A 27,802-nucleotide genomic window follows, 5' to 3' on the forward strand; every position below is an offset into this window, starting at 1 on the left:
CAGCAGCTGCCGATCATTTCTGGCCCTGCCTCCTGGGCTTAGATGGCACAGGGTACCCCAGATATTATATACATCCACTAAGTCCTGGAAATGAACAGTTTCCTCTACCCGCAGAATGGGGAGCTGGTCATCCTTTGAGAACTCCACCCCATCACACAACTGCTTTCCTTGAACGATGCCCGGCCTCCACCACGCTCCGAGCGCTCAGAGGAAGGTCCTCTCCACATTTTACCAAAGAGATCCTCTGGATTGCAAGCTCATTATGGGCAGGGAACGTGTCTACCAACTCTGTTGTATCAATAATATTTATTGAGTGCTTAGCTTGCACAGAGCACTGTACTAAGCACTTGGGAGAGTATGGTACAACAGAGTTGACAGACACGGTCCCTGCCCACATTGAGCTTGCAGTCTAGAGGACTGTACTCTCCCAAGCACTTAGTACAGTGCTCTGCACATGGTGAGCGCTCAATAATTACCATCGATTGACTGATCGCAGGGCTGAGAAGCCTGAGAAATCCAACCTTTCCTGTCAGCCAACTCAATCTCCAATGGCTCCTTCCCCTCTGCCTTCAAACATGCCCACATCAGCCCATCCTAAAAAAACCCGCTCTCGACCACTTCCCCTTACAGTTATCGCCCTATCTCCCTACTACCCTTCCTTTCCAAAATCCTAGAACGAGTCGTCTACAATCGCTGCTTAGAATTCCTTAACTCCCATTCTCTCCTGGACCCCCTCCAATCTGGCTTCCGTCCCCTCCACTCTACCGAGACTGCTCTCTCTAAGGTCACCCATGACCTCCTTCTTGTCAAATCCAATGGCTCCTACTCCATTCTAATCCTCCTTGACCTCTCAGCTGCCTTTGACACTGTCGACCATCCCCTCCTCCTCCACACCTTATCTCACCTTGGCTTCACGGACTCCGTCCTCTCCCGGTTCTCCTCTTATCTCTTTGGCTGGTCATTCTCGGTCTCCTTCGCAGGCGCCTCCTCCCCCTCCCATCCTTTAACTGTTGGAGTTCCTCAAGGGTCAGTTCTTGGCCCTCTTCTGTTCTCCATTTACACTCACTCCCTTGGTGAACTCATTCGCTCTCACGGCTTTGACTACCATCTCTACGCAGATAACACGCAGATCTACATCTCCGCCCCTGTCCTCTCCCCCTCCCTTCGGGCTCGCATCTTCTCCTGCCTCCAGGACGTCTCCACCTGGATGTCGGCCCGCCACCTAAAACGCAACATGAGCAAGACTGAGCTCCTCATCTTCCCTCCCAAGCCCGGTCCTCTCCCAGACTTCCCTATCACCGTGGATGGTACGATCATCCTTCCCGTCTCTCGGGCCCGCAATCTCGGTGTCATCTTTGACTTGTCTCTCTCGTTCACCCCACATATCCTATCCGTTACCGAGACCTGCCGGTTTTACCTTTACAATATCGCCAAGATCCGCCCTTTCCTCTCCACCCAAACGGCTACCTTACTGCTACGGGCTCTCGTTATATCCGGCTAGACTACTGTGTCAGCCTGCTCTCTGATCTCCCTTCCTCCTCTCTCGCCCCGCTCCAGTCTATTCTTCACTCTGCTGCCCGGCTCATCTTCCTGCAGAAACGCTCTGGGCATGTCACTCCCCTTCTTAAACACCTCCAGTGGTTGCCTATCAACCTCCACTCCAAACAAAAACTCCTCACTCTAGGCTTCAAGGCTCTCCATCACCTTGCCCCCTCCTACCTCTCCTCCCTTCTTTTTCTACTGCCCACTCCGCACGCTCCGCTCCTCTGCCGCCCACCTCCTCACCGTCCCTCGGTCTCGCCTATCCCGCTGTTGACCCCTAGGCCGTGTCCTCCCGCGGTCCTGGAACGCCCTCCTTCCTCACCTCCGACAATCTAATTCTCTTCCCCTCTTCAAATCCCTACTTAAAACTCACCTCCTCCAAGAGGCCTTCCCAGACTGAGGTCCCCCCTTTGTCCCTCTGCTCCCTCTACCCCCCCTTTACCTCTCCACAGCTAAACCCTCTTCTCCCCCCTTTTCCCTCTCCTCCTCCCCCTCTCCCCTCCGCACTGTACTTGTCTGCTCAACTGTATATAAATTATCACCCTATTTATTTTGTTTATTTTGTTTAATGAGATGTACATCACCCTGATTGTATTTATTTGCCATTGTTTTTATGAGATGTTCTTCCCCTTGACTCTATTTATTGCCATTGTTCTTGTCTGCCTGTCTCCCCCGATTAGGCTGTAAGCCCGTCAAATGGCAGGGACTGTATCTGTTGCTGACTTGTACATTCCAAGCGCTTAGTACAGTGCTCTGCACATGGTAAGCGCTCAATAAATACTATTGAATGAATGAATTTCCTAATTCCATGATTTCTCTTTGGCACCTGCTATGGGAGCAAGTGGCTGTAGCTGCTGCTGCTAATCAAACTGGAAGCAGAGGACTCTCAGAGGCTGGGTGAGCAGCAGCAGCTCTCATTTATGATAATAACGTGGTGATACATGCCAAGTACTATGTGCCAAGCACTGGGCTAATTGCTGGGATAGATATAATCATCAGATTAGTTTCTGTCCCACATGGGGCTCACAGTCTGAAAGGGAAAGAAAGCATCGTCTCCCTTTGACAGATAATGAAACTGAAGTACAGAGAGGCTAAGTGACCTTCCATGGTCCCACAGCTGGCAAGTAACAGAGCTGGGACTAGAACCCACATCTCCCGAATCCCAGGCCCACGCTCCTTCCACCAGGCCATGTTGCCTCCATTTTCCAAAGCCACCATATACGTGTCCTGAGGCAAGAAGAGTCCAGCTCTGTCCAGAGCATGTTTCCACGAGCTGGTTAAAAGTACCTTGTTAGTTTCCCAAACAAGAAACCAGTCACTCAGTTTGGAAAGCTTCCAAGCCAGTAGAGGCATCTGCTCTTTACCCTCCCAAGTTCTGACCTGTAGAGCCCTGAACAGACTGGACAACCACATCCTGGCCGTCTTTGAGTTCAGGCCAGGAAGTAGATCCAGGGCACACTTCCAGGAGGTGACTGTTCCAAGGCCACAACCGTACATGAGGAACTACTGCACTTGTGGGCCAACTCCCAGGCTCCATGTTCCCAAAGCAAGGGAAGTGGGAATATTTGCAGCAAAACAATAACAATAATAGTAATAATCTTGAGGGAGATTCAGGATACATATTAGATAGCACACCAAAACCTTACACAGAGTGCCACTGGCACTACAGAACTGCAAGTTTTGATCAAATTCTGCTGCCTGGGCAACACACCACCTGATTTTGTGTTAATAAACAAAGAACTAGAAGGTTAAAGTAAGTAGGTTCCTTAAAGCGGCAACCAAGCTCCAGGCTAAAATGAAGATTCACCAGCTAGTGGTGGTGTCCAACTAATTTCGCTAGGGGAACCTCTGAGCCACGCTGTCCGGACAAGGCAGAATCACCGACAGCGGGGTCTACCTACATCAAAGGGATGCTTGTTGCAACTTGGCCCAATGGGGCACGTAAAGATAGATGAATAACTGCAGGAAAATTAATCTGTTGTTTTATGATGAAACAGGGCAAAATGATTGGAAGAAATGACAAAGATATAATGAAACCGACCTCAAAAATCACAGTATACCTGTGGACTGGGGGAGGCCACAACAGTGACTAGCTAAGCTTGAAGTAATCGTAATCAGGATCTTTGTCAACAGTGACCTCAGTTAGAACCTGAATGTCAGAGGTAAGGTCCACATGGCTTCAGGTGATGCAAGCAGTAACAAACTGTATAATCTCTGCTTACTGTGAGGTGGTCACACATTGGTCTGCTTGGCCATAACCAAAGCCACTGTCAATAGTGTCATCTTAAAACTCAGAGGGCAGCAAAATAGAGAAACAAGTATCAGGGCCAAAGTAACAGATACAGCTGTGTGATCTCTACATCTTTAAGAGCACTCGGCCAGACGACGACACAATTGGTTCCTGAAAACCGTATCTTAAGTGGAAAACCAATCTTCTCACAGGAACCATGTTATAAATGGGGGATTGTTTCCTGAATCAAGGTCGGGTCCAGAACTGTGCACTCCTTCATAGATGAGCAAGGCAGCTATGTTAACCTATTTATATTGAGAGACAGCGATCCCACAAAAAGACTGGCCACTTTTTACTACGCCAAAGTGAAATGGACATGTCGATCCTCCCCGGTGACTCTACCTGGCAAGGGGCTGGGTGGCCCGGGCTGGATTGCTTGTTTGCCAGGCAGAGTTGAAGGGAGGCTAAGGGTTGACATCTCCGTCTTACCTCAGATGGAAAACTCCAGGTGGTACATGGAGCTAGTGTCATAAGGGAGGCCAGTGTTATAAAGTCAAAATGAGGCAACAGGCTGTCAATTCAGAAACCATTGCTGAGCGCCATTCAGAATTGGAAACATATGTCCGGGACTACCTGTACAGTCAATGAGGTGCCACTGTTTAGACTGGAGATGAATTATTCCTTTGGTTTGTTGAGTACCTTCAGTGAGTAAAAGTAGACCACTGCCCATTTACTTTCTCAATCGATAGGGTCCGACGACTTCTTCCCCCTCCACGTTTGGCTATCGTTAACAAGTCTAACATTGAAATCACCCATTATAATCAACACGTCAGACGTACTCAAGAAAGACTTTTTTTTTTTTTTTACCTCCTAACCAAAGCGTTATCGGAAAATTACCTGAGATCACGATGAAGCGTATAAAAATCACCCTCCCACTTTCAGTTCAGAGGATTTGTGATTAGTCCAAGGACAACAGCACAGCATGCATTCCAAACGACGGCATTACTAAAAGCGCGGATATGAAGAGAAAAATTATTCAATTCCTTTGCGTGAGAATGCCACCTCCAGCGAATCCTCATAAGGATTTAAAGACTGTCTGCGACGACGACAAGTGCCACAACATACGAGGCACAGGCATCACACGGGAACTCACCGATTCCAAGATCCGTGCATGGTTGCTTCCAAGGATGTCGACCGATCAACTCCAAGAAAAATCAGAAGTCCACCTGTGTGAAACTCTGAACCTTCCAAAGTCGAAGGCGAGGAATTTATAGTGGGCATTTTCATAGGCAGTGAGACGCGAGTTCAAAATCAAGTGATGGACAAAAGAGTTGCATCATCAGTCAGAACGAGAAAGACTGCTGCCCTCTGCCAGTCAAGCCGTGGCACCTATCCTTTGGGACAGAGAGAGGGTGTTCCTTGTGGACTTCCACCGAAAGACGCCCTCCAATCCGGAGTGGTCCTTCAAGGAAACCGAAGAGCCGCTAACTCTAATACCAGCCGGCATAAACCGCGGGGGCGTTCGCGGCCATAGGATGGACCATACTCCCTCACCGTGCTGATAGACCAGATTCTGCCCCCTTTCAGATTACCATTTTTTGGGCCTGCTACAGGTCGGGTGTCACGAAGATGGTCTGTGACTGGTTACAATATTGCGAGAAGTAATTTCCCCCTGCTGGCTTAAGTGTATAGATGTGATGGAAACGAGGTGGAAAAATGACCACCTACTTGTCCCCAACATGTGTAGTTGCTGTAATTTTCACTTCAAAGGAACCTCCAATGAGAAATCACACAAATCCTTTTGTAACACCCTTGACTATATATGCCTATATACCACTCCCCTGCTCCCCTACGTCCTGTAGTTTGAAGAGGATGGTAAGATCGCACGAGCGTGAGTCTGTCGTCGAGAGAATCTCTTGCGGACCGTGTCCAGGAAAACCTGGTAGGGCATCTTCTTTTGCCCACTGTCATCTGGTGGAGAGCATCGCTCTGAAATCAAGGGTGCCGTTGGACGGGTCCTGCAACCTCGTCCTTGGCAAGAGATCAGACTGGCGCTGCCTAGGCTCGGGGGAAAGAGGATGGGAAAAGGCACAGAGCCTTCAAACCTGCAGGACACGCACTTGTGTGTAGCAGTGGCGATGGCCGGCACCGAGCCAACCACACCCGTCTCACCCTGGTCTCTCTACGTCCAGCGGCACGCACGGCGAGACAGCTGGCGGGGAATCTCAGCAGCACACACCACTGTGTACGAAACAGGGAGGCTGAAGATACGAGAGAGTCGGCTCCAGCGCAGCCACATCGTACGCCGGCCCTGGCAATATGGACCGTGGGCTGAAGTTGTTAGCCTCACGCAGCTTAGGTAGGGCCAGAGCACAGAAGCTCAAAGTTTGCCCTTAGTTGATCAATCCAGGATTCCTATGAGGCTCCTCACTTCACCCGTAAATCACTTCATGTAGCTGGAGATCTATACACATACGCTACATATACACCGTACATGTAGTAAGAAGCTCTCTGAAAGAGGCAGCCTGGATGTCCCTTCTGGCTGGCCCATCCTTCTAGAGCAGATGACCCATCTAGGAGAATGTGGGAACAGGGAACCACTCACTGGCCCACCTGGTTTTACTCCATCATGCCCAGCCCCCATAGCACCACAACACATGGATTTAGGTTTGGTCTGCCCACTCCAGCCCCCGGAGAACTCCCCTTCCTGCCCCGATGGGTCTCAATTTACCAAAGAGCACAATGCAGGACTGATTTGTTTTTGTTAAAAGTTTTAATGTAATTCCCAAATACATTTGATATGACAATCTTACATGATCCTTTCAAAACACATGGGCATTATCTGTTTTACTTGTCACTAGGCTACTAAGGCTGAAAGCAGAAAGTGTAACAAGGTTCAGCTCTGGCCTAACTACGTCTCACCAGGCGGGGCTTAAAATTAATTTCTGGCCCAATTAAGTAAGTTTTATAGCCTGGAATATCTTGGGTAAAAATGAAATAGGCTCCCACTCACGCTACATAATATATGCAAGACTTCTGGATTAAAAAATAAAAAATAAAAATAAAAATCATATGTCGGCAGGCTGCTGACAAATTTGAATTCATTTGATCAATGGCGGTTGTGCATATACTAAAATTTCCTGAAGATGAACATGCTTATTAAGCATTCTCTCCTGGCTCAATGTGCCTCTGTCTAATCCACGTCAAACAAAGGCAGAAACAACCCCAGTCAAGCCCCGGAAAACTACTAGGAAATTCATTTTCATACTTGCTAATAGATTCTCATCACTGTTTTCTCCAACTCCAAAGCTGTAAACACACCAGCCGAAGTGAGTTTCAATGGATTTTTACAATATCTGCGTTTAAAAGTTTAAATTTCATGCCAAGAAAAAGAGGGCAGTGAAGAGACAAGCCCAGAGGACTGTGATAAAGCCAGATCGCGGCCAAGGAAACCAGATGATGGGCGTGCCAGATAGCCCACTCTGGGGGTTGGGGGAGGGTGCATAAAAATGAAGTTCACAGAGAGGAACGAGCATGTGAGAGACGGAGGCTGTTTGGGAAGCAGACGGCAGAGAAATCACACAGATCTGATGGCGCGGCTTAATCTTCAGCCCCTCTCTCTACCCTTAAGAAAGGGACTTCTCGGTAGCGCTTGCTCCACGACTAACGTCGTGAAAGCAAATCGTTCAGATGTCCAGGAACGGCAGAACGATGAACGGCAGTCACAATATCAAGAGAACTGGGTTCCTGTGTGCATGTTCGCATTTGCAAAGGTAGGACTACAGAGGAAATTGTGGCGTTTTCTAGTCACGGTGCTTCATAAGAACTTGATTCAGACACATTTGATGATTCTGCTGTGCTAAAAGAGTTAAAACCAAGGTTACCAGCACTTAAAACAGGTGGCCCCGCAGCCACCTGAAGCAATATAGAGCTCTTTCTCGTGGAAAGGGGCTCTTTGAGCTCTCTCTCAGAGGCTGACTGAATTCTGCCTTTGTAGTGAGCAGTATTAAAGCAACGAGGCTTCCAGAGTCCAAGTTTTAAAAATGAAGCAAAAATTCCAAGCTGGGTCAGTGCAGCTAACCCGCAAAATCGCTTGGAAAAGCATTTTGCTCTGTCCATTGGCAAAGTAAGAGTCAACGTTTTTCAGCACCCACCAGTGCGCGCTGATAGCATCACGTTCTTCATGCTTCAAACTTTAAATGGGAGGGAGAGGAGGACGTGGAATAGTCGAGGGTATTATTATTATTATTAAGTCTGAGCTTCTTAAAAAAAGACCCAATAGATGCTGGTCCAATGGCTTGTCCCGTTCACCACAGAACCCTGTGTTCTCCAGGGGGCAAGCATCTGGTTTCACTGTGTAACCTTTATGTAATTATATGCTTTATCATAGCCAGAAGAACAAAAGTTTACTAAGAAAACTGTCTGTAACACCTATTATATATAGTGGCTTAGCTCTCCCTTAAATATTAACAGACCAGTACAAAACATAGAGTTTCAATTTCTCAACACACAAGAGCATCTTATTCTTCAAAACTTTGAAAAAAAAAAAAACAAAAACCCAAAACAAAAAAATCAAAACTTTAAAAAAAAAAAAGGGCGGGGGGTGGGGGGGTAAGGGAGAGAAGGACCGGCACAATATACCCATAATCATACTGTGAATGGGAGAAGGAATTAATAGAATAATCAATTATCCAATGTACTTTTTAAAGTGTCCTATTAACTCAAGAACAATTTCTTGTATTGAGTCAGTATTTTTTTCCTCACCAACTGACCCACCAAACAAGATCCCTACACGTGAGAAGGTGGGCGATGTTAACTGCTCAATTTGCTGTCCAATAAAAATGAAACCCTGAAGACTAAATGGGAGAGCATAGACCTCAAACTTCCCAGCAGGAACTCAAAAAATGGAAGTCAGAAAGAAAATATATAATGGGAATCATGCTGGAAAAGCTACGTCCTAGAGGCCTGAGACCCATGATCTACTGAAGGAAAAAAGCCCTAAATGTCCCAATGAAAAGTTGTGACAAGTAGTACTGTGCCGTTTCAATTAAAAAGAAGACAGGGAAAAATGTTAGTTTTCAGCTCATCAATATGATGAGCTTTCATGTCCTAAACCACATTCAGGCAGTTTACCGAGTCTGCTTTTTGTGGAATCCACCGATCCAAACAAAAAACCAAACATACAGAAAAGGGATACACGATTCCAAAGTCCGGGTGCCTTCAACACTGCCTGGGATGTCAACAGAGGCGCCCGCAAAATGAGGAGGCAGCAGCCTTTGCAAGCAATGGGCTCACAGTTGCTATGTGCTTCCTGCCGGCTCACCATCTCCTTCATCACTAGGATCTGAAATCAGAGCAGGGAGCTTTTTAGTCACTCGCTTCTCCCCCACCCCCCGCCCCACAAAAAAAAAAAACCCAAAAGGATAAATGGCGGGAGTCCTGTTTCCAGATAAAGAAAGGAGGAGGAGAAAAAGAATAGGAGGACCCTACTCGCTGGGCGAAATTCTGCCTTCGGGCGAGGTATAGGGCCTCCTCCTCAAGTCTTCCCTCACCGCCTATAAACCCAGGCTCAGTATGCACATCCTGGAACCACAGAGTGGAACCCTAAGCGGCAGAGACTCACTCGACAACTCGCTTATAACCTAAAGTGGCCTACTAAATTTACCTAAATTACAGCCAATATTCCTCTTGGAAAGGGTGGCATCGTTTTCTTTTAGGACTTTAAATTTTAGAACCGTCTTTAGATAGGAGGCTTTTCTTAGATTTTTGTTTCTCAAGTTTATCTGATTACTCCCACGTGACTCGAGCTTAAAAAACTCCCTTTATAACCTCTTTGGTGCCTACATTCCTGGAGTCAATCCTCCATTGATTTCTCCCAGTCAGTAGATTGGATTTACTGAGCGCTTATTCAGTGCAGAGCACTGTCCTAAACGCTTGGGAGAGTACAATAGAAAATAAAAGAGACACGTTCCCTGCCCATAATGCGCTTACAATCTACAGGAGACAGACATTAATATAAATAAATTCAAGATATGTACGTAAGTGCTGTGGGGCTGGGAGGGGGGACGAATAAAGGGAGCAAGTCAGGGTGACACAGAAGGGAGTGGGAGTAGAGGAAAGGAGGGCTTAAACAGGGAAGGCATGTTGGAGGAGATGTGCCTTCAATAAGGCTTTGATGGGGGGTGGCACAACCAAGGGGCAGCCCATTAATCCGGCTGCCCTTCAGTTCAGCAGGTTGAGAAGCAGCGTGACTTAATGGAAAGAGGCCGGGCTTGGGAGTCGGAGGTCATGGGTTCTAATCCCAGCTCTGCCACTTGTCAGCTGTGTGACTTTGGGCAAGTCACTTAACTTCTCTGGGCCTCAGTTACCTCATCTGTAAAATGGAGATGAAGACCGTGAGCCCCATATGGGAAAACCTGATTACCTTGTATCTACCCCAGTGCTTAGAAAAGTGCCTGGCTCATAGTAAGCGCTTAACAAATACCATCATCATTATTATTACCCTCTAGACTGTAAACCAATAGTGGGCCAGGAACGTGCCTACCAACTCTTATACTGCATTCTCCCAAGCGCTTAGTACACTGGTCCTCACATAGTAAGCCCTCAGCGTGGCTCACTGGAAAGAGCACGGGCTTTGGAGTCAGAGGTCATGGGTTCAAACCCCGGCTCTGCCACTTGCCAGCTGTGTGACTTTGGGCAAGTCACTTAACTTCTCGGTGCCTCAGTTCCCTCATCTGTAAAATGGGGATTAAGACTGTGAGCCCCACGTGGGACAACCTGATTCCCCTGTGTCTACCCCAGCGCTTAGAACAGTGCTCGGCACATAGTAAGCGCTTAACAAATACCAACATTAATTAATAGATACCATCCATTGACTGATTTCCAAGAGCAGCCCCATGGCCAGTGTGGCATTTCCCCTCACCTCCTCCAGTGGATCCCGAAGGAGCCAGAACATCGTCGTCGTCGCTGTCTTCTTCGTTTGACTGTGTGACCTCGGGTCCCGGGGCAAGTATCTTGGTTTCCTGCTCCTGTTCTGCTCGACTCCGCAAAGCCAGAATCCGGTGGTGCAGGGCTGCGTATAGTTGCCCTGTATCTTTGGAGCTTGCCTACCAATAGCAAAGGGGACAAAGAGATCAGGTTAGGGGCAGAGTTAGTTATTCCCAAGGGAACACGGACTACTGAAAGCTCAGTCATTTACAGCCTGTCTTTTCTACTCCCCATGAGCCGAGTGGCTAATTGAGAAGCTAAATTGTACATCGCTTTTTGTGTTGTGATTCCCAACAGTCTTGTGGTTCCCCAATCCCGTTTCTAAGGAAGGAAATGGAGGTAGAAGAGAAGTTCAAAGTAACAAAGTACTTCTCCAAACATCAACGGTAAGGCTGACAGATTACTCAAGCCGTAAACTCTAGGGTCCCCTTTAGTTTCCAGTCCCGTGGTCCTATTCAAAATTAAAAGGGGACGTATGATGTTTGGTCATGAAAAACTTTTAGGAAAAAACCAAAACCTAGAGTTGAATGTGAAACACAAAGTTCTAACCCTTCGCGAGTGCCAGATCCAATGGTACTGGAGGTGGCAATATCAATGATGGGCTGGCAGGTGGGACAACACGCCAACACATGGGGGTGTAAAGCAGTCAAAATCATTTAGACAGGTGCTTGGCCAGACCGCCTGCAGAGTCGACTCAATGCCCTGCTGCCTGATATGCCACAGTAATAAAGAACCTTCACTTTAGCCAGGTTTTTGTGAAAATAGGTCATATGATATTTATCTGGGGTCTGCACACACCACACACACTCGCATGTAATTCTCCAAATTCCACTGTGGTGCCACTGACGGTGAAATTCACACGATGAACAGCTAATGCGAGAGGCAATCTTGGCTGCATTGTTCACACACACAAGTGACCCTTCTTTCACCATCATGCTTGTTGCTTGCAGCACCTGGTCCTGTTTTCACTTTGCCTCCTTGTTTCCTTGTCCTTTCGGAGCTTCCACTCCTTTCATTCATTCACTCATTCAATAGTATTTACTGAGCGCTTACTGTGTACAGAGGACTGTACTAAGCACTTGGGAGAGTACAATATAACAACAGATCCACAACAAGCTTACAGTCTAGAGTGGGGGAGATAGACATCAGTACAAATAATTACAGATATGTACATTAAGTGCTGTGGGGCTGGGTGAGGGGGAGAGCAAATGGAGTAAGTCAGGATGACACAGAAGGGAGTGGGGGATGAGGAAAGGTGGGGCTTAGTCTGGGAAGGCCTTTTGGAGATGTGCTTTCAATAAGGCTTTGAAGGGGGGTTGGGGGAAGGGTAATATGTCCAAAACTGAGCTCCTTATCTTCCCTCCCAAGCCTTGTCCTCTTCCTGATTTCCCTATCATTGTGGATGGTACGACCATCGTTCCAGTCTCTCAAGCCCGCAACCTTGGTGTCATCCTTGACTCGGCTCTCTCATTCACCCCACATCCAATCCGTCACCAAGACCTGCCGGTCTCACCTTTATAATATTGCCAAGATCCGCCCTTTCCTCTCCACCCAAACAGCTATCTTACTGGTACAGGCTCTCATAATATCCCGGCTGGATTATTGTGTCAGCCTTCTCTCTGATCTCTCTTCCTCCTGTCTCTCCCCACTCCAGTCTATTCTTCATTCTGCTGCCCGGCTCATCTTCCTGCAGAAATGCTCTGGGCGTGTCACTCCCCTCCTTAAAAACCTCCAGTGGTTGCCTATCAATCTCCCCAGGAAACAAAAACTCCTCACTCTAGGCTTCAAGGCTCTCCATCACCTCGCCCCCCCCCCCCCCCACCTCTCCTCCCTTCTCTCTTTCTACTGCTCACCCCGCACACTCCGCTCCTCTGCCATCCACCTCCTCACTGTCCCCCGTTCTTGCCTATCCCGCCATCAACCCTTGGCCCATGTCCTCCTGCTGTCCTGGAATGCCCTTCCTCCTCACCTCCACCAAACTCTCTTCCCCTCTTCAAAGCCCTGAGAGCTCACCTCCTCCAAGAGGCCTTCCCAGACTGAGCTTCCCCTTTTCCCTCTGCTCCCTCTCTGCCCCCTCCTCACCTCCCTTCAGCTAAGCCCCCCTTGCCCCCCTTTCCCTCTGCTCCTCCCCCCTCCCTTCCTCTCCCCTCAGCACTGTCCTCGTCTGCTCATTTGTATATATTTTTATCCTATTTATTTTGTTAATAAGATGTACACCCCCTTGATTCTATTTATTGCTATTGTTTTTGTCTGTCACCCCCGATTAGACTGTAAGCCCGTCAATGGGCAGGGATTGTCTCTATCTGTTGCCGAATTGTCACATTCCAAGCGCTTAGTACAGTGCTCTGCACATAGTAAGCACTCGATAAATACTATTGAATGAATGAATGAATAATTGTTTGTCAGATTTGAGAGAGGGAGCGCGTTCTGGGCCAGAGGCACAACGTGGGTTAGGGGTCGGCAGCGAGATAGGTGAGACCGAGGCGCAATGATGCTAGCATTAATGGAGCGAAGTGTGCGGGCTGGGTTGTAAGAGAAGACAAGTGAGGTATGGGGAAGGGGGGGCAAGGTGCTGGAGTGCTTTAAAGCCAATGGTGAGGAGTTTTTGTTTGTTTGATGAGGTGGATGGGCAACCACTGGAGTTCTCTGAGGAGTGGAGTGACATGTCCGGGCAATGTGGCTTAACGGAAAGAGCACGGGCTTGGGAGTCAGAGGACATGGGTTCTAATCGTGGTTCTGCCATTTAACAGCTGTGTGACTCTGGGCAGGTCACCTAACTTCTCTGTGCCTCAGTTACCTCATCTGTAAAATGGGGATTAAGACTATGAGCCCCAAGTGGGACAATCTGATAACCTTGTATCTACCCCATTGCTTAGAACAGTGCTTGGCACACAGTAAATGCTTAACAAATCCCATCATTGTTTTTGTAGAAAGACGATCTGAGCAACAGAGTAAAGTATGGACCGGAGTGGGGAGAGACAGTAGGCTGGGAGGTCAGCAAGGAGGCTTATGCAGTAATCCAGGCGGGATAGGATGAGCGATTGTATTGACGTGGTAGCAGTTTGGATGGAGAGGAAAGGGTGGATTTTAGCAATGCTGCAACGGTGGGATCAACAGGATTTAGTGATGGGTTGAATATTTGGGTTGAATGACAGAGAGGAGTCAAGGAAACGCCAAGGTTATGGGCTTGGGAGATAGAAGGACGATGGTGCCATCTACGGTGAAGGGAAAGTCAGGGGGAGGACAGGGTTTGGGTAAGGAAGATATCTGTTTTGGATATGTTAAGTATGAGGTGCCAGGAGGACATCCAGGTAGAGATGTCTTGAAGGCAGGAGATGTGAGACTGGAGAGAGAGAGAGAGATCAGGGCTGGAGATGTAGATTTAGGTATCCGTCCACATAGAGGTGGTAGTTGAAGTCACGGGAACAAATGAGTTCCCCAAGGGAGTGGGTATAGATGTAGAAGAGGACCCTGAACTGAACCTTGAGGGACCCCCTCAGTTAGGGGGTGGGAGGCCGAAGAGAAGCCCATGAAGGAGACTGAGAATGAACGGCCAGAGAGATAAGAGCAGAACCAGCAGAGGACAAAGTCAGTGAAGCCAAGATTGGATAATGTTTCCAAGAGAAGGGGGTGGTCCACAGTGATTGCAGGGGGTCGTGTTTGTCTATCTGCAGTAACTGAAGCAGATAGCAACGTGGCCTTATGGAAAGCGCCCGGGCCTGGGAGTCAGGACATGGGTTCTAAATTCGGCTCCACCACCTGTCTCCTATGTGACGCTGGGCAACTCACTTCACTTCTGCATGCCTCAGTTCTGTCACCTGTAAAATGGGGATCAAATCCCCCTCCTTCTTAAGACTTAAGACTGTGAGCCAGGGACTGTGCTTAACAAGCACCATTAAACAAAAAACTGCCTCCCAGCTTCCTACTGGATGTATCCTTGTTCGAGGCTGGGTTTTACCGCATCTTTACAATCACTTCTGCTGGCCTCCTTGCTTTCAGTTTCCCAACTTCAGTTCATCATACTTACTTCTCACATGATTGACCTAATGCAGTTGTGATGAGGTGAGCAGAACGTCAAGCCTGGGAACTCATTCTGCTCTATGATCAATGGCATTTATTGAGTGCTTTATGTACATAGAGCTTGGAAGAGTACAACAGAGAAGCTCTGGGACTTCACTGTGATCCCATCCTGCTATCTGACGTTGAGTATAGCCCTTGAGCGGCAGGGACCAGAAGTATTCCAAGAGTAGCATCCATGGGGAGTCCAGGTCTCACAGCCTTAGGGAAGATGGGTCAGCACTGTAAACCTTCAGTTTGGTTTGGAATCTGATACTAAGCTGCTACCAAACTCTGACACTCTCTCAAAGGATGTGTCAGCCTTCTTGATTTGGTTTTCTACTTCTCTTTGCACTGTTCATCAGTGTGCTGCTTAGGTAACAGAAGTCTGTGCCGGTTGAGCTCTGTGTTGCCAACACACACCTTTAGTTGTATGCTTGGCTTCCCTGGTGCTGGCTGATACAGAGAACCAGGAGAGAACTAGGTCAGTACAACCAAGGTTAGATCGGGTTTGCAGGAGAGGGGTATAGTCCAGTATCAAAAGTTCTAGACTGCAAGCTCATTGTAGATAGGGAACGGTCTACCAACTGTTGTATCGTATGCTCCCGAGCATTCAGTACAACGCTCCACACACAGAGAGTGCTCAATTAATACAACTGATTGGCTGACTGAGAGCAGTCAAGCATTTGAGGAGGATTAGGATAGCTGCCTTTGTTCTCTGGGAGCTTAACAGTTCACTGTCTTGGGGGTTGGAAGCCACTTTTTGATGCACTGGTAGTAGAGTCACTGTGAGCCTGGAGCATATGAAACAGCAGCATTCTGCATCACGCTCGGCTGTTGTGAACCGTGCATCTCTATAATGCTGCGCCTGCCACACAGTGAACTATTTATTATCTGACATCTCTTGCTAGGATCTTTCAGAACCATGGCCATGTGAACAGGAGCCACTGAAAGGCCCAGGGGAGCAAAGGGCTGGCCAGTGAGATATTCCTCATGCTTGGGGAAAAAATTTCCATCAAAAACTTAACTGTAGGAAATCTTTGTTATAAAGGGATTCGACAGACAGAGGTTTCATAGTATTTTACAAATGGGCCCTAGGCTCAGGAGGAAAAGACCTGGGTCTTGAAAGGAGGATTTCCCAGTGAGGGACTTTTGAGGAATTTGCCTCCCAGATTTTTCTCATGACCATGGAAAACAGCCAGCGGTGCAGAGGTAATTGTCTAGAGGTAACAGGGCCACAGTAAGGATGTTTCTAGAGGAACAAGCTAAAAATGTGGATAAGTTTAGAGTTCAAGGTCTCTTAGGTGGGTGTGACGAATTGTTCGAGAGATCAGTGCGTTAATCCTCCACTGGTGATGGGTGCTCAAGTGTTCTGCCGACCGTTGCAAAAGTGTTCTGCCGACCGTTGATAACAGTCTTACCCCTTAGACTGGGGAGGGGAGGGGGTGCCATCTGAGGGGTCACAGACCTGCTTTCAGGCCCCTTCTAACCTTTCAGCATACGGAGCTCGGGGCCTGGTCTGGAACTGGGGGACGACTGCCGTGAAATGGGCCCAGACCCCACCTCCAATGGTCTGGCAGTTGGGAAAAAACACAGAGTCAAGAGCAGGGAACATGCTTGAGTTGAATGAAGAGGGCAGAATCTTGAGGAGCTCTTCCAGGAAAACTGGGGAGGGGGGAGGGCTTGTTGAAGAAGGCTCACGGAGGGCAGTGAAGGAGCACTTGAGGGTTAGGTCCCGGGCCTTCCCATCTGAGCAACTACTCCAAGTCCTGAGAGGCACCCAAGGGAGCCATTATGAAAATCATTTGATGTGGTCCACTGAAGAAATGCATTTCAAGCCTTAGCTGAAAGTATCTTGAGAAATCCAGCCACTTTCATCTCTTGGCTAGTTACTCAGTGAAAGAACAGTAATAATTTGAAGTAAGATGTTGATACAAGGTGCGTGACCCTTGCATGTATGCCCATGAGATTCACATTTACAGACATACGCACACACTCGCCTCTTCCGTCCTTTTTATTCCAAAATGACATGACCAACAGCGAAATTTACTTCTGGGACCAGGTGCAGCCAGGAAGGCCAGCAAGGGACCCACATGTTATACTCCCCCCACCCTTTATTTTAAATTTGCCTCCCCCATGACAACGGAAAGGCCAAAGACAGGAACCTTTTCTTAGATTTCTCTTGTAAATGAAACCCACTACCTAGTACAGGGCACTGCACAAAATAGGGGCTCAACAGCCTCTACTGCTTCTTGCCAATGCACCTCATCTGAACTGCATCATTCCACATAAAATATTAGTTTTTAAGAAATGAAAACACACCTAAGCCCAAGAAAAGCAAAAGCAAAAGAATTGCTCGTGAACAGCTGGGGTCTTTAAAGAAAATAACTGGCCACGGAATACTTACCGATATCAGGAAAACCTTGACTCCCTGATCTTCGGTGTCCATAGCTGTGATTCGGATGCTCTTTTCACTGGCTTTGTCAATCTGCATTTGGGCCCACAGTTTGGTGTTGAGGATTAATCTCAGACTTCCTTGGGTTCGCATTACTAAAAGGAACATAGTGGGTACTTAATAAAGCGATCACATTTACTTTCAGAACATGCACGGGTAAACAACCAAACAAGAAAGTTCATCACCTGAAGAGACTGTTCCCAACGGTAGTTTGAAAAAAAATTAATTCCTCAACTTCCCTCCTAAACCTAATCCTCCTCCTACTTTTCCTACCAAGAGCACTATTGTCCCTGTCCCAGTTTACAACCTTGGTGTCGTTTTTGACTTTTCACTTTCTTTCACCCCCTTATTCATGCTGTCCCTAAATCCTGCTGGTTTTTCTTCGACAAAATTTCGTGGATCTGCCCTTTCGGCCACCACCTTGATCCACGCCATTATCACCTCCCAGTTGGATTCCCGCATCAGCCTCCTGATGGTCTTTCTGCCTGTGGCCTTCAGCCCACCCTACATTCTGCTTTCTGGACCATCTCCTTAAAATGCACCACTTCCCTCCTCAAGGCCCTCCAATGTCTACTTGTTTCTTTCTACATCAAAACAGAAATTTCTTAAGGCTTACCACTCTCTGTCACTCCCTTTCACTCTCCTCTGCTGTTTCCTGCCACAGCTCCAACCCCAGCTCACCCCATTTGCTACTCCCAAGCTAAACTAGCTGTACCTAGTTCTTGATTCTCCCTTATCTGACCCACTATACATGTCCCTCCCCCTGCACAGAACCCCTCTGCCCCTCACCCTCAAAGCGGCATGGCCTGGTGGATAGAGCATGGGCCTGGGAATCAGAAGGTCATGGGTTCTAATCCCAGCTCCACCACTTGTCGGTGTGACCTTGGACAAGTCACTTTGCTTTTCTGGGTCTCATCTGAAAATGGGAATTGAGACTTTGAGCCCCACTTGGGACAGGGATTGTGTCAAACCCGATTTGCTTCTCTCAACCCCAGCACTTAGAACAGTGCCTGGCATGTAGTAAGTGCTTAACACCTGATTACCTTGTATCCCCCACCCCAACCCCCAGCGCTCAGAACAGAGCTTGGCACATAGTAAGCGCTTAACAAATACCATTATTATAATATTAGTAATAATTATGGAAAGTAGCCTGGCATATTGGATAGAGCACTGGCCTGGGATTCAGAAGGACCTGGGTTCCAAACCCGGCTCTGCCACTTTTCGGCTGTAACCTTGGGCAAGTCACTGAATTTCTCTGGGCCTCAGTTCCCTCATTTGTAAAATGGGGATTAAGACTGTGAGCTCCATGTGGAACAGGGACCATATCCAACCTGATTAATAATAACGTTAGTATTAGTATTATTAGCTTGTATTTACCCCAGTGCTTGACACATAGTAAACGCTTAAATACCATCTTTGCTTGAGAAGCAGCTTGGCAAAGTGGACAGAGCATGGGCCTGGGATTCAGAGGGTCACAGTTTCTAATCCCAGCTCTGCCACCTGTCTGCTTATCTGCTGTGTGATCCTGAGCAAGTCACTTCACTTCTCTGTGCTTCAGTTCCCTCATCTGGAAAATGGGGATTGAGACTGTGAGCCCCACATGGGACAGGGACTGTGTCTGACTCCATTTGCTTGCATCCACCCCAGTGCTCCATACAGTGCCTGGCACATAGTAAGCGCTTAAATACCACAATTATTATTATTATCCTACAATCCACATCTCTATAACTGGACCATAACTGATATGGACTGCAAGACTGCTAGGTTCTCAAAAACGTACTCAGGCACATTTTCTCTGTTAGGTATTTTTACTTAGTCACGAGAGTAAGGGTGGCATTTTATCCCCTAGCTCCAATCACCACACTTACTTGTCTCTAAACCACAGAAGAATCTGGTCACCAAAGTTTTCATTTTGATTTCAGCCCTTAAACCAAGTTTCCCTTCCTCTTGCTCAACAGATGCTTAGGCTATTAGGGAGTTCTACCCGCCCATGCCCTGGTTCAAAGCAAGGCTTTCTTTTCAGGCCCACACTTCAAAAGAGCCAAACAACATTCGCTAGAAGTTCAATATTGTTTTCTACCCAATACCAGGAGTCTCTTCGGGGCCTGGGGAAGCAGTCCCTGTCACCTTAACGTTCATTTTACCTAATCGAGATTGTAATGTCCCATCATCTGTTGATGCCATGTCATTGAGTCTTAGAAGACCTCTGCCTCTTTCCACCCATGACTGTGAGTTCTTGTCAAACACAAATAATTTGCACTGAATCTGTAACAAGAAAAAATCATTTACTGACGGACCGTTACCACCTAGCCCTGTGGTAGTACCATCACAAAATATCCCGGCGGATCAGCATCATCACGCCTTCTTGATTTCTGTACCTAGGGTGAGTCCTTGCTAAGTATCAGACCCTGCCTCAGAGGAAGGAGAGGGGAAGGGGATGGAAACTGCCTCAGAAGAAGGAGAGGGAAAGGGGATGGAAACTGCTGCGCCGACATGTTTCAACCCTGTGGCAAAGAGGAGACGAAGAGAACAGAAGGGGTCAGGTTTACTTCTTTCAAGTCTGCATCATCTAAGGGAGACAGAAGCCCTCTGACATGCTGCTGCTCTTTTCAATATGAGTACCCAGGGTTCCATCCACCTTGGGAACGCCATTTGGTGACTTACCCCAGCATACGTTTGATCCAAGTGCTGCAGATAAATTAATTTCCACTCTATGCTACCCACACCCCAAACTTGGCCCCCTCGCTGTCTTCGTATTGTGGAGTATGGCAACTTTGCCGCTCCTCCCCATCCCGGCCCAAGGAGGTGGGACGGGGGGCTTCTAGGCTTCCACCCCCGCCCCATCTCTGACTCTGTTCACCCAGCTTTGGGTGGATGGGTGGGGGCAGACAGGGCTGCCAGCCAGAAAAGGGGAGGGAGCAGCAAAGTTGGCAGCTACTGTGCCAAGAATGAAACTACATTTAAAAGAAAAGGCAAAAATACTGTGCTCTACAGTACACTACAAAGGGAGTCACCGGGTAATTTTTACTTACCTGTAGTGCGTGGTCATGATGTTGGGATTGGTTCTCGAAAGTAGCCTTAGTTAGAATATGTACGTCTATAGGCAGACACACCAAGATACAACCACATTTTCGAGGAACATTACCCAGTTGTACTTTGAGGCGTGCCTGGATGGTTTAGACAACGGCAACAATACCATCTATTTGAATGTGGCGAGATTATTCAAGGGCTGGGCAACAGAGCTAGTTTCATAGCTTTTGGCAGCCGAAGAAAATGCTCCTTGGCCTTTCTGGTTCTGACTGATGACCAGGGGACCTCAGCAGTGTGAAAAATAATGTCCATGGAGAGTCACAGTTTCATCTTACAGTAAAGCTAGAGGCTTAGGGTGCCCCAAGTGCTTGAGGCAAGCAGGAGCTTCAAATACCCACAAGTCCTTATGCGCAGGGAACACATCTACCAACTCTGTTTTACTGTACTCTCCCAAGTGCTTAGTCCAGTGGTCTGCACTTAGTAAGCGCTCAATACCATCACTGATTTGACTGAAGTAGTTTTGGAACAAGCAGGGAACACTCAAAGGGCTTGCTGGGCATTGCCAAGGGCAAGAGTTGCAGAGCAATGAAGCCACAAACCCACTCACACCCACTTTTAGAGCAGCTCTTAACCCACATAATCTGAGGTCTAGATGTTATGAAAAAAGCAGTTCCTTGGTTTCCTTACAGTGCTTTTATTTTTCCTAAAACACTTTTACATCAGTGATCTCATTCTATCCTCACAGCCTCTTGGTACCTTACTCTCCTCATCTTTAAAATGCAGATAATACCCGCCTCACTGTACTTCACAGGAAAGGCAAGTATTATCTATCTGCATTTTAAAGATGAGGTGACTAAAGCACAGAGAGATTGAGTTACCCAAAGTCACACAGGAGGCTAATGATAGGAGCAGGAATCCAGGCTATTTCCACTACACCACACTGCCTCCCTCAAGGCCACATGGCTAAAACTAATTGCAGCTCATCTGCACACTCCTCCCAGCCTCCCATCACAGTTACTTCATTGGCATCCCAGTCGTGTCTTTAAATATTTCTTCCTGGCAGATGTTTATGGCTCAAAGGTACTGTGGTCCTCTCATTGCTCCGAGCAGCCTTCAGATCCACCAAGATTCATCTTATCGCATAGAGTTTTTACTTGCCCTGGGCCCACAATCTCTTCTCAATCCTTAGGGGCCAGAGGGTCCTGGGGTAGGTTTTCCCTGCCTTGCCTAAAAGCCGTTTACTCCATTGGATAGAACCCAACTGCGGCTCAACCCTGCTAAACAGGAAAGGGTCCCGGGATCTAGGCAGGGCTGTGTGGCTCAGCTAAACTTTGGTGGTCAGAAGCAAAGCAGCTCAGTAAGACTGTTCTAATGAGGTGATCTTGGAAACTATCCACACTATAATACCTGTTGCGTGGATTAGGTCTTGATTTCTTTTTGCTCTAATGCAGTGCCTCAGTTTCCTCATCTATAAGATGGGAAGAAAATACTTGTTCTCCCTCCCTCTTAGACTGGGAGTCCCATGTGGGTCAAGGATCGTGTGCTCTGATTACATGTCTATCTACCCCTGTGCTTGGCCCGGAGTGAGCGCTTAAGTGCCAAAAATCGTAATTATTTACTCTTCTGGTGGAAATGAAGACACATTTGTCCGCTGTGTGATCCTGGTCAAGTCACTTCACTGGGCCTCAGTTAAACTCATCTGCAAAATGGGGATTGAAACTGTGAGCCCCATGTGGGACAGGGACTTGTGTCCAACCCGACGCTTGTATCCATCCTAGCGCTTAGTTCAGTGCCTGGCACATAGTAAGCGCTTAACTAATACCACAATTATTATTATCCCTACTGAATTCAGCTGCACTCAGTTTTGCATGAGCTTCGAAGAGCCCGAGTGTGTTGGACATATTTTTAAAAACACTATAAAAAACCGTCTTTCGGCATGGCATAGTGGATAGAACATGGGCCTGGGAGTCAGGAAGGTCAGAGGTTCTAATCCCAGCTTTACCGCTTGTCTGCTGTGTGACCTTGGGCAAGTCACTTCAATTCTCTGGGCCTCGGTTACCTCATCTATAAAATGGGGATTGAGACTGTAAGGTCCATATGGGACAGGGTCTGAATCCAACCCGATTTGCTTGTATCTACCCCAGTGCTTAGTACAGTGTTTGTTACATAGTAAGCGCTTAACAAATGCCATAATCATCATCATTATTATTATCATCTTCAGAGAATGCACTGGAAAATATTCCTCTCGTGATCGAGATCAGTATGTCTCAACAATACTTACCTGAAGTACATTACTCTCAGCCTCCTCCCCGGTGATAACTTCCACCTTTTCCAGAAGGCATTTCCTCGCTGTTGCCTTGGTGTAGGCTGCGGCAGATTCTGCCAGTGATTCTGAAATATTATTAGCTAAACAACATTTTAAACATTTATTTACGCAGGGGACTAGTTAACGTATCACAGGAAAAGAAAAGCTTGGATCTCTGCAATTAATTTTCTAAGAGCAATGGACTTTTTCTGAGAACACTAAAAACGGATCAGATTTTCTGGTCATTTTTTTTTTCTCTGGGAACTGTAATTTACCGAGCTACTGGTCAGAGAGAGAGCTCAAAACGGTAGAGGAAATAGGTCTCCAATTCTATCTAGTGACCGCAAGGATGCTGATGCTACAAGGATTAGCTCTCTTCCTCTCCTGCTTACTGGATAGAGCACAGTCCTGGGAGTCAGAAGGACTTGGGGTCTATTCCCGGCTCCACATGTCTGCTGTGTGACCTTGAACAAGTCACTTCACTTCTCTGGGCCTCAGTTACCTCATCTGAAAAAATGGGGATTTTGTGAGCTCCATGTGGGACAGGGACTGTATCTAACCTGATTAACTTGTATCTACCCCAGCATTTAGAACAGTGCTTGGCACATGGTAAGCACTTAACAAGTACCATAATGATAACCACAGTAATGAGAAAGCCATTCAATACACAAACGTTTTAAACTGCTGGGGGTAAAAAAACAGAATGAGTTGGACAAATGAGAGAAAATCCAGCAGAGAAATACTGGCCTACCCTACAATTAGACTTCCCTAAAGCTTGTACCTAAGTGTGGTGGCTGAAACTGTGCCCGATGGTTAGGATGTACCCAGTTTGGGTTTGACTGGATAATGAACTCCCCAGTTGTGCTTAATTCATTCCCCACCGGCACATCTTCCAGCCTCAAGAACCACGGTGTAGGAAGAGGACACACTATGTGTCAAACTTTGGGGAGCCCCAAAATCCCACAACTGGAGGCTTCTGAATGGGCTCCAGAGTTAGGGGATGAGGACAGACACTGCCTAGTGGGGCAGTTGGGGCTCTAAATATTCAGCACGTTCACGGCATATTGCCTTTGGAAACTCCAGACGAGACCTGACAAACAGATGGCTTAGTCTCATGTTACTCTGTGTTCAAAATATTTACAGACCTACCAAGTAAAATGAATGTGCCTAGCATTTATTCTATCAAGCACCAAAGAAATAAATCTTAGGAAATCATTCCAGTGTGTTTTGCAAAATTATGCTTCCATAAAGAATTTAGCTTTTAAATGATCTGATTGGGAATTACTATATTTCCCCAAACCCTTAAACCACCACTTTAACTGTAAGGGATAAATCAGCCAATCCTCATGGACACCAAGGATTTTTATTTATTACTTATTTACCTTTATCAAGAGTCGATTCCTGTGAAGATGACTCAGACACTGATTCAGTAGCAGCATTTTCCTTGTTGGCATCAGTATTAGCTTCGCTTAATTTTGGGGGACTCTGTAGAAAAGCATAAAGACATATATGACATGAGAATTTATTTATGCTAGCAGACCAAACTATGAGACTGAAACCTTTTAAATTAGAATGCTGCTTTAGAGGTAAGCTCCTCGAGGGCAGGGATCATGGCTTCTCCCTCAATTGTACTGCCCAAAACACTTCATTTAGGGTTCAGGGCACAGCAAATGCTCAATAAATACTACAATTTGTTTTTCAGGGCATGAGAGTACTGACTTACCTTTCCCTTGGGTCAAATTTGGGGAGTCAATTTTGCCCATGTTCTCCTGCCTAAAGACCAATGCTGTGCTGGAGACAAGTTTCAGTGAATGGAGACTACGCCCCTCAATTCTGTCACTCTCACGTCCCTTTTCTCCTCTAAACATCCCTGCCACCACTGGCAGGTTGGTTCTAAGAGGGCAGGGTGTTAGTTGTCTTTAAGGAACAGGGTTGAGTAGGTTGTCATCTTTAAAGGTGTCGATGCTTACGCTCTCCCACTTCTGTCTAAAACTCCCTCCCCTTACACATCCAGCAGACCACTGCTCTCTCCATCCTCAAAGCCCTTCTTAAATCACATCTCCTCCAGGAGGCCTGTCCTGATTTCTCTCATCTTCACACCCTGAATCCCCCTCCTGCCACTTCGGCACTTCTGTGTCCCCTAAGTACTTGCGTAACTCGACCCACACTATAGCACTTACATTTTATTTTATATTCTATTGTTTTCTCCTACCTGTAGTTTATATTAGTGTCAGTTTCCTATGCTAGATTGTAAGCTCCTTGAAGGCAAGGTTTGGGTCTACTAATTCTATTGCACTCTCCCAACCACTTACTACAGCGCTCTGTGGACAGCGAGCACTCACTAAATATTATAACTGGAGTTCTTATGCGATAGCCTCAATCCCTTCCTTTTAATGTATTCTAAAGAGTCTCTAGCACCGAGAGGACAGTGTCTATTTTCTAAAACTATATAAAAATGAACCAAAAAAAAAAAATAAATCCCTGAACGTCTATCTGAGAATAGATGTATAAGTGGTTCTATCCCAACTCATGTTTTCACTGCATGCTTATTTGACAACGTGAGCCCGATTGGATACAGTCCACCCGTGTCAGCACAATCTGTGCACATGCACACAATGTCAGAATGATTAATACAGTGAAAGCTTTCCTGAAAGTGGGATTTTACAATAATGCAATCCCTGTAATACAGAACGAGGAGTGCTATACATTCCCAAGAAAACTGAGGTAATACATTGGCAATGCAGGCTAAAAGCTGGGACAGAATTTTGCTGCTTAGGCAGCACACTGACTGATGATGCAGTGACGGACAAAGAATTAGAAAACAGAACTGAAGTGCCTGACATCCTTGGGGAGGCTGTCCCGCCAAGCGGGGGGAGGGGCGGGTGGCGTGAGATCAAGGCTCCGGACCAAACTCCAAGTCTATGGACCTGTCCTGCTATCCAACCTTCTCTACCGCCGGGAGGCCTGGACCCCGCACAGGCACCACATCTGGCTCCCTGAGCAGTTCCATCAGCGACCCTTCCGGGCAAGACTCAATATCAAACGGCAAGATGAGATCACATCCAGTGAAGTTCTGGAGCGCTGTCTCCTAGCATTGAAACTATGCTTACCTGAACACGGCTATGCTGGGAGGGACATTTGAGGAGAATGAACAACAGCGGGATAACCTAACAGCTGCTGAATGGAGAGCTGAAACTGGGAAACCGAAAGCAAGGAGGGCAGACAAAACGTTTTAAGGACACGGTAAATTGAAGCCTCAGACAATGCTGCATCCCAGCTGGAAATTGGGAGTCAATTGCTGAGGAGAGATCTGGATGGCCCCACTGCCCTCGAGAAGGGTGTCACTCTAAGGAAAAGCCTCGGACAGAGACAAGGAGGCAAAACGGAAAACAGTGCCAGGAGCTACAAACATTCAGTACACCACCACAACCAGGATCAGCCTTTCTTGTGCCCAATGTGGCCAGGATAGTAATTTCCACACTGGCCTTTTCAGACAGACAGACACACACAACACACACACACTTCACCGTCACTGCTGTGTCTCTCTGAATATTAAGGATAATTACATATACAGCAGCTACAATAAACTGGAATAGTAAATTCCTTATTTTTAAGCTGTTTCATAGAGAGAAGGAGATTCATTATGGACACAATCCCTTGGCTGAGTCTGCACATGTTGACACGTTTTTCCAATGTAGCATGTCAATCAATCCGTGGTACTGATTCAGTGCTTACTGTGTGCGCTGCACTGTCCCAAGCGCTCGGTAGAGTATAATAGAGTTGGAAGACCCAATCCCTTTCCTCAAAGAGCTTTCCATCTCCTTTCCAGGTGACTCATGGAAAAAAAAAAAGTCTCTCCTACATTGGAATGCTAACCTTTCCACCTATTTGCTCCCATCCTCATTTCAACTCACCCTGACTGTACCACTAGTCTGCTGTGTGACCTTGGGCAGTCACTTTACTTCTCTGTGCCTCAGTTACCTCCTCTCTAAAATGGGGATTAATGCTGTGTGTCCTATGTGGGTCGTGGACTGCGTCCAACCTGATTAACTTGTATCTTCCCCAAGCACTCAGAACAGTGTCTGACACACAGTAAGCACTTAATACCATTACTATTATCATCATCATTATTATTGGGGGATACCGAACTTGATTCACCCATTCCCTTGGGGAGCTCTTCTGCCCAAATACTGCATTGCTCCAAAACCTGATGAGTATTCCTTCCCAGCTCCATTTTGCTCTACAAAAAGAAAGGTTCCTCTTAAATGACCATGTAAGCAATCGACATCAATTATCCACATCAATTGAAGAATGCTTTTAGGCAGGCAATTGAAAATCGTTCCCTACTCTCGGAGGGATGCAAGCCCTACTCTTACAGAGGACCATGTCCTGTGCTGAATTCAGTACCTACCAGTCACCCAGGCATGTAATTTTGAATTCGTCTCTACCTCCCTTCTCTCTTTTGCCCCCACTTTCAGCACTCTTGTATTCTTTGTTACGCTCTTGAACCTGCTCATTTTTCCAGAATCCCACCCATACAGCCCCGGGCTTAGCTCTACTTACCTCTTATCGGGACAACTGGCCTCTTTCCCTACTCCAGACTACCTTACCTGCAGCGAGAATCACTTTCTTCAAACACTGAGCTGAACATGTCACTCCCTCCTCTTGGAAACAAATTCAAATAAACCCTCTCATCACTGCATTTTTCCTTCCCTCTCTTCTGCATCAAATCACACTCACATGCTCTCCCCCAAACCAATAACAAACCCCACCCCAAAACTGAGCTCCTCTAGACTTTTATCAGATTAACTCCACCTGGCCCAGTCACTCCAATTACTCCCCAGCACACCGTATCCCTGCAGACATTAACGCAAGTTTTTTGTGTTGTGTTACCATCTTGATACACCTACTAATCTAAAGGGGTAGGGGAGAGTGATGGGTGGGACCAGAGTGTGAGAGCTGGTCTAGGGGAGTTTGGGTAGGGGGGGAAGGGGGCTGGTGAGAAGTCTGGCCTTGAGAAGTCAGCTCTGCCATTTCTCCCTGCTTCCTATAGTTGGGTTTCTTCCAGGTCCACCTCTGCCCTTTCTTGAAAAGCAAGAGAGGCAGAATAATAATAATAAAAATAATAACAATAATGTTGGTATTTGTTAAGCGCTTACTATGTGCAGAGCACTAAGCGCTGGGGTAGGTACAGGGT

General features: G+C 47.0%; 1 protein-coding gene across 15 annotated transcripts in view; it reads right to left on the reverse strand.

Moving 5' to 3' along the window:
- Nucleotides 1-5,734: 5,734 nt before the first annotated feature.
- The window catches only part of RANBP3 (RAN binding protein 3), a 95,883-nt gene continuing 73,815 nt past the window's right edge, over nt 5,735-27,802 (reverse strand). For 13 of the 15 annotated variants that reach the window (XM_039910375.1, XM_029049929.2, XM_029049928.2 and 10 more), the window contains 6 exons: nt 23,988-24,090; nt 22,582-22,706; nt 19,415-19,535; nt 17,223-17,365; nt 10,695-10,878; nt 5,735-9,116 (listed from right to left, as the gene is read on the reverse strand). In XM_039910375.1, the coding sequence (XP_039766309.1) occupies nt 9,073-9,116; nt 10,695-10,878; nt 17,223-17,365; nt 19,415-19,535; nt 22,582-22,706; nt 23,988-24,090 (720 nt within the window). In that variant the 3' untranslated portion in view covers nt 5,735-9,072. The remainder of the gene's footprint in view (nt 9,117-10,694; nt 10,879-17,222; nt 17,366-19,414; nt 19,536-22,581; nt 22,707-23,987; nt 24,091-27,802) is intronic. The other 2 variants (XM_029049932.2, XM_029049916.2) reach the window with 1 other exon arrangement.

This window comes from Ornithorhynchus anatinus, chromosome X1 (genome assembly GCF_004115215.2).
Source record: "Ornithorhynchus anatinus isolate Pmale09 chromosome X1, mOrnAna1.pri.v4, whole genome shotgun sequence".
Taxonomy (NCBI): domain Eukaryota; kingdom Metazoa; phylum Chordata; class Mammalia; order Monotremata; family Ornithorhynchidae; genus Ornithorhynchus; species Ornithorhynchus anatinus.